Here is a 7,392-nt window from a genome sequence, read left to right on the forward strand (position 1 = left end):
CACTTTACTTGAAATTTTCTACATAACAGTGACATGACACTGTCATGAGCATGTCATAAAACATTATAAAAAAAGTCATAAACGTTTATGACATAACTATTTTTTTAGTAAGTGTCATTTGGTTTTGTCATGACGAGTTATGGTTATTGTTAGGTTAGGGTAGAACGCAGTGACCTGGATGGGGGCTGCCAGGGGCACGGGCACAACGGGACCCCGGTGTAATTAAAACACTTAAAATCTCCTTAAAAGACCTGGTTCGGTTCTAAAGGGCTAGGTTAAGGTTCATGTGTCATGACAGTGTCATGTCACTCTTATGTAGAAAACGTCAAGTAAAATGTGACTAATTATGTTACTAGTCAGCGTTACAATGAAATGAAACCTAATTCTCCTCAGTGTCTATCTCTTTAGTTCTCTTCGCTTTTGATGTGGATGCACCTTCTTGTATTTGGTTCAGTCCTTCTGCACATGTCACTTGTTGCTATATGTGTCATATTAGGCATATTGAGTTTTTAAAATAATCTAGCCTTGCCTCTTTCAAAAACGCCTTCTGCACCACCCTTTCTTTTGTAGATGAACTGGTACACCAAGCGGGCAGTGCTGACAGGCATCTATAACACCACCGAGCTGGTGATGCTGCAGGATTCCTCTCCAGACTTCCAGGACACCTGGAACTTCCTTGACAACCGCATTCAGGATGTAGTCAACATGGCCACCACTGCCAAACAGGTAGGGTACCTATATACCCAACAGCATTACAGAGGAACAGCGGGGTGAAGAGATGAAGTGTGGTCATTGAGGCGTTTCAAGACTCCTATCCATACTTCCTCTATGTAGGAATCCCACCTCCCTATGTTTCCCAGCTTTACCCATCAGTGGACTAATAAAGCCCAGTCAGACCAAAACATTCAAAACTTCTTGCAATGCTCCGGTCTTCAACGTTGTGAAAGCTGCCAGTTTACACCGATATGACTAGACGATGCGCTCCATCAGCTCTAAAGGAATGACTCTCTCTCTGTACATCGGTGCTATCTTATTAGACGGGCCGGTTCAGACCGCTGCAACCTTTCCTTTCATCGTTCTAAAACGGTTTCTTCTCGTATGTTCGGTCCGAACTGGGCTTTACATAACTGACCTTAGACTGAGTGTCTCAGAACATTCTCCCACTACACAGCCCAGACTGGCCTTTTATATGGGGCCAAATGCAAAGGAAAACTGAAAGATGAAGATGCTTTAATACGTAGTACACGTACAATGAGGTCATAATGCAGGGAGTGAAACTGACTCAGATCTAAACCTGTGTTTAGAAGACTTTTGACCTGATTTTCCAATCATATGCTATAAGTTGTGTGTTCCACTTTATTCTGTAGATGCAGTCGACTGGTGAATCAGTGGTGCAGGGGTTCATGGGAGCTGCCATCACAGTAAGTCTTTGCCTCACGTTCATCATTTATAGGTACTTTTCTTTTCAAAGGCCTGTGCAATCATCCCCCCCTCCCCTTTGTAAATCTGTTATACTGATTTATACATGTTATGTTTTTTAACGAGTTAACACAGGTTTGGATTGTTTGAAAAATATGTAAAGACATTTAAATGTTGGGGTAGAAATGTGTCTGATGTTTGTTTTCCAGCTGAAGAACCTGACAGGACTGAACCAGAGGCGGTGATCTAGAACCTCTCTCACTCCCAGTGGTCCTGCCTGCCTGGCTGGAGTCAGGAGCTGAACATCACATTTCCTTTGGCTCTTATTTTTGATTAAATCTAAGAATGTGAAAGTATTTGATTATGGCTTTCATTCAGGGAGAGAAAACGTATTTATCACAGTGATCGGCTTCTTTCTGCTCACCTGTAAGAGACTGCTTCTGATTTCTATCGCTGTCTAAGAGTTCACTCTCCTGCTCTCCTTCCCTTTGGACGATGGGATTTGTTTTTGGATTGAGCCATAAATAAAGTAGATATGTATTGTATATTTAATGTTTGTGTTTGTTTTATAATTCATGTGTTTAATATGAAGGTTGAATAAAGGTTGAACTCAAACACAACACAACTCACTATAATGTTTTGGCCCAGTGCAAAAAAAAAAAATAAAAGAAAAAGGAAAAGCAAACTGCCGAATCATTACTTGGATTGGTATTCTCTCTACAGACAAACTACTCTATCTGTAAAGTGTCTCGAGATAACTCTTATGTTTTGATACTATAAATAAATTGAACACATAGTATGAGCTCTAAAATTGTTATTCATTGTTGAAGACATAGTTCATAATACATAAAATAGAGTTAGCGCTTTTATTTTGAAAATACCGTACAGGCAAAGTGCGACCCGGATTTCAAATGAAGACCCGCCTCAATACTTCACCGTGACCTATCAGTATTCGTATTTACGTTTCCTGGCCAATCAGCGGATGGTAAATATTTCCGTGGAGGCCTTCGAGTCTAAACAGCGGTAGTTGAGTGTGTGAACGATTTTACAACGCCGATTTTAGGCTTATTTACTCCCAATAATGCCGTATGCTAACCAGCCGACGGTGAAAATCACAGAACTGACAGACGAAAATGTCAAATTTGTCATTGAAAACACTGATTTGGCGTGAGTATTCACTTATTTGTCATTTCAAGAGAGCGAGCATGAGAGATTGCAGCCATTATTCATCTAGTCCAAACTAACGTGAAGAGACATTGCACGTTAAATAACTTCACTGTAGTACTTAGCACTAAATTAAAATGCTAATTGTGACTGAGACTATCCGTAAACCACGTGTGTGTGCATGTTGAAGAAACCTCTAACTAGTTGGCGTAACGAATAGAGGTGAACTCGGTAGCTTCATGCTAACGGTAGTTAGTTGAGATGTTGCATTAACGTTCCAAATCAAAAGTCTGGGATTTTCTGTTTTAATAACAAAATGCTTTGTTGATATTTAGTCGCTGTTCTTGGTTGCATATGGCTGGGGTTTAGGAAGAATTAAAAGTAACCTGAACATCTATTTGTCACTCTGCAGTGACATGTTTCCCAGTCGGCGTTAATGATGAATTGAGTGTAATTTCTATTACTTATTATTAGCTGTAAACACATCTGTCTTTCTCCTTTCCAGGGTTGCAAACTCTATCCGCCGCGTCTTCATGTCAGAAGTTGCCACTATAGGTATAGTGACTTTACGTTATCTTCCATTTTGAATTGTTTTAATTGTAAGACAAGGTGCTGTAATGTTACATTCCAGGAGACCATTACTCTTCTCACCCGGATGTAGATAGTGACATAAGCTAGCTCACCGCTACCTTGCAGGAGAAGCACAGGTGTAAATAATAACTATTATTATTAATAGTTATTATTTGGGTCAGTCACTGGCACGGCTTACTGGGATGTTAATGGGAACTGCAACCAAACCAAATGTGTTTGACCTGTGCTTTTATCTTCAATGTAAAGTAAGCTTAATTTGAATTGAGACATCATAACTTTTAATTTTTTGCAGCTATGCCTTTCCTACTGTGACATGTAACACCCCCCCCCCCAACCCTTGGGAAGTCCTGTGCAAAAAGCAACCTGCTTAAGTCCTCTAGTACACTATTATTTGGTGTCCCATAGAAAGGACTGTTAGGACAGTAGATAAATAGAGTGGAATGCCTTTTTAAGCCTAAATGGAATCTGTCTGTTGACTAAGTTAAAGTTGTATTACTTTATTTGCAGCAATTGACTGGATCCAGATCGATGCCAACTCATCAGTACTGCACGATGAGTTCATTGCACACAGAGTTGGTGTGTATCACATGTTTAGGATATGCTTTCGATGCAAATGGATGGTAGTAATATGATCTATTGTATGAGCAGAGAAGTCTTATTACCTGCAAAGGATGCTGTACAACATTGATGTTTCTTTCCATTGATTGTTTCTTAGGTCTCATACCTCTCACAAGCGATGACATTGTGGATAAAATGCAGTATTCTAGGGTAAGTATAATATCTGTTGTCAGTGATGGTGACCCATAAAGGGTAACTTCCATTCTGGACTCTATTTTCCTGTGTTTTGGTGTCTAAGTGGGAGCAGCAGTCTTTGACATTGCTCCATATTAAGTGGAACGCTTTAACCGGCATCTAAAATACACTTTATTCAAAGATGACAAAAACAAAATAAGTTTTTTGGGTCGTCTTTCCAACCATCGCAACTCCAATTTTGGCTAAAGTAAACACATAGTTTACTGATTTACATGTGAAAATATGTTGGTGCTTTACACGCTAAAGTATCTTTTTCTTAAATGGAGTCTGGTGGGTTTAGCACTAGCGTTCTCAGAGCTGTTTCCGGTTAAAGAAAAAGGTCTTGAAGAGGTTTTAAAGGTCTGTCTCTGTAGGGATCTTTTCCATAATGTTGTCAGAAACTTAGAATAATAATCGGAGTCTCCCAGCAGGAGCAACAGAACCTTCATTGGACCAAATTGGGGATGCACATTTGCCCCATAGGGTTCCATTGAAGCCCGGTCTGCGGTTGCTGGTGACAGCGTTCATGCTTTATACTGGACCAATGTCAAAGATGGGGGTTTCTATCAGTCAATTAGACACAAAAACATAGATTAATAGGGTACAGGTTCAAATACTACAGCATTAATTAAGCGCCGTCCTATTACATGGAGAGGGAATTTGAAAGAAAACCCTTATCCCGCCCCTTGGATTGAGCCCAGCCAATGGGGAGCTCCCAGATGTGGCACACACCTGGATGTGGGTCTGGCTGGTCAGGCTACAGGCTCCATACATTGTTTTTCAGATTTGCATCCAGAAATGATTTCATAATCAAATACATTAACAAGAGACTGATTGTACAATCGGTTGTTTGAAGTAATTGAAGTAAAATTGAACATTTTAGAGATTCAGAAAGATTTTCATACAATAATTAACATTTGGAGGGTAGTATACTATACAGTTATATTTATAATAATAGATGTTGTACCAATGTCCTGGCCTTTTGTTCTCGTTCATAACATTGTTTATTGCATCGTTTTTCTCGGCTAAAGAAAAACGAGCAAATGAAACTCCAATTAATAAACTGGTTGATAAAATCAAATGAATATTTAAATACATCATCGGGAGAGTCCTGTACAGGCTGACTCTGTACCATCATTGGTGGTTGCTGGTGATTTCTCATCGGGGCTGGCTAAGACCTAAACCCTGGTTTATTGGAGGACGAACATCATTTTGTCTCCGTCTCTGCCTGTCTCCGGTCCTCGTGCAGGACTGTACCTGTGATGACTTTTGCCCAGAGTGCTCTGTCGAGTTGACGCTGGACGTGCGATGCACCGAGGACCAGACACGACATGTCACGTCGCGAGACCTTCTGTCCAACAACCCCAGAGTCATCCCGGTGAGTCCTCTCTGTCCACTCACTGAAGTCATTGGGGGGGGGACACAGAAGGGAAACGCTGAGCATGTTTTTGTTGGCCTTCCAGGTGACTTCTAGGAGTCGAGACAATGACCCCAATGACTACGTTGAACAAGATGGTAAGTCCGAAGCTGTCTTGAGGGGTAAACACTGGCTGTTAAGGGTAGGCCGTGGTGTCGGTCAACAAAATGCTGGTACCCATACAAATACTTTGACTTTGATATCAATTTCAGAAGACAAAAATGAATGACATTACAGCACAAATCCTATTTATGTTCCTGCTCTGCCTCCGTGAGCGTCTCTGTGTAACGTCGAGTTTTTCCTGCGTGTCTCGAAGTCTAACCTTAGACAGCCAATCACAGGCATTGGTAGTAGCATGCTGCGTGCTGATTGGCTCACTGACTGATGAGATTTTAGGTATTGAAATTGGGTATTGAATGATGAGGCATTTTTCAATACTCAAAAGTATTGAATTCTGTATCCAGCCCTAGTTTAGGGTTAGTCTTGTCCTTAGCCATGTTATTGTCAGATGTCTGTTTTGCCATCATTTCATTCCACGTTTTTCAACTTTTACCTTTCCACTTTCTCCTCTGTTGTTTACTGACACAACATAGACATTTTACTGGTGAAGCTGCGTAAAGGTCAGGAGCTGCGGCTCAGGGCGTACGCCAAGAAGGGCTTCGGTAAGGAACACGCCAAGTGGAACCCAACGGCGGGGGTTTCCTTCGAGTACGACCCAGACAACGCACTGAGGCACACAGTCTTCCCACGACCTGAGGAGTGGTATGTTTTCATTTCAGTACGACTCATAAAGGAATAATATTAAATGTATAGAATGTTGACTGCTGGACTGACGCACTGCATCTGGTTCCCAGGCCGAAGAGTGAGTACTCAGAGATTGAGGAGGATGAGGTTCAGGCTCCCTACGACCCCAACGGGAAACCAGAAAGGTGAGGAAAGAATCTTTCCCATGCTTGAGTTGTCCAGTTTACATGTTGTAGGTAAGATTTTGTTATTATTGTTATATTTGCCAATGGGGGAATCATGCAGCTTGTTTCAATGCGCTGAGATTACCAGGGAGTCGCATAATCATCATAAACACCATTTGGAACAAAAGTCATATTGTGATTTACAATATAATAGTATCATGAGTTTACTTGTTTATCAAGGAAAATGCAGAAAATAGGCTACTAAAATTTTGAAATGTGTAATTTTGAACACACAAGTTAAACGAGCAAGGAGAAATACATAAACAAAAAATGTGCTAATGACTTTAGTGCATAACTTTTGATGTTATTGAACGTCTGTTACATTCTTCCGAGGAGTCCATCATGTTATTTATATCCTCCCTGTCCTCCTTGGCTACCGGCAACTGTGTGGAGGAGGGGGGAGAGTCATTACTTAAAAAACTACGCACAATGGCTTTAATATTTTACAAAATTGAGTAACAAAAAACATACATCTTATTAAATAATTACATTTAGTATGCACTTATGTATAAACAATGACATTCAAGATGGGTGTAATACCATAAATAGTGATTAAGTTTTAAAAAAATGAACACCTTTTATTTTACTTAAATCTCACAATGTTTACGGTTATGTGAAGTTGTGGTTGCGGTTTGACCAATTGTGCCGCCCTAATATAATAATATAATAATAGCATATCAGGGCTGAATTTGGTTCCACAATATGTAAACTTATGACACCATCACTACATTTTTTTTGTGAGACAAATGCGTCTCTGCTTTGAATGAGTGAATAATCAGATAAAACATGAAGCAGAGCTGACGTGTCTGAAGGTCACCAGCTCTTCCCTGCGCAGGTTCTTCTACAACGTGGAGTCGTGCGGCTCTCTGCGACCGGAGACCATCGTCATGTCAGCGCTGGCCGTCCTCAAGAAGAAGCTCAGCGACCTGCAGACCCAGCTGAGCCACGAGATCCAGAGCGACGTGCTCACCATCAACTGAGGGCTGCATTCACATCGCTGCCTTATGGTTTAATGCTCTTTTTTTTGCTATTTCCCCCCCC

General features: G+C 40.9%; 2 protein-coding genes across 3 annotated transcripts in view; both read left to right on the forward strand.

Moving 5' to 3' along the window:
- The window catches only part of coq9 (coenzyme Q9 homolog (S. cerevisiae)), a 6,354-nt gene extending 4,390 nt beyond the window's left edge, over positions 1–1,964 (forward strand). The window contains exons 7-10 of one of the 2 annotated variants that reach the window (XR_004657680.1): positions 571–726; positions 1,368–1,421; positions 1,629–1,752; positions 1,789–1,961. Coding sequence is in view for 1 of the 2 variants with exons in the window: in XM_034879551.1 (XP_034735442.1) it covers positions 571–726; positions 1,368–1,421; positions 1,629–1,664 (246 nt within the window). In the remaining variant the exon portion in view is untranslated. Of the gene's footprint in view, positions 1–570; positions 727–1,367; positions 1,422–1,628 lie in introns of both variants that reach the window. The other variant, XM_034879551.1, reaches the window with a different exon arrangement.
- Positions 1,965–2,339: 375 nt separating this feature from the next.
- On the forward strand, positions 2,340–7,392 carry polr2c (polymerase (RNA) II (DNA directed) polypeptide C). Its single transcript, XM_034879598.1, has 9 exons — positions 2,340–2,586; positions 3,089–3,138; positions 3,682–3,750; positions 3,890–3,942; positions 5,216–5,344; positions 5,430–5,481; positions 5,977–6,145; positions 6,238–6,312; positions 7,187–7,392. The coding sequence occupies exons 1-9, from the start codon at positions 2,501–2,503 to the stop codon at positions 7,329–7,331; spliced, it is 828 nt and encodes a 275-aa protein (XP_034735489.1). The 5' UTR covers positions 2,340–2,500; the 3' UTR covers positions 7,332–7,392.

The sequence above is a fragment of the Etheostoma cragini genome, chromosome 8 (assembly GCF_013103735.1).
Source record: "Etheostoma cragini isolate CJK2018 chromosome 8, CSU_Ecrag_1.0, whole genome shotgun sequence".
Classification (NCBI taxonomy): domain Eukaryota; kingdom Metazoa; phylum Chordata; class Actinopteri; order Perciformes; family Percidae; genus Etheostoma; species Etheostoma cragini.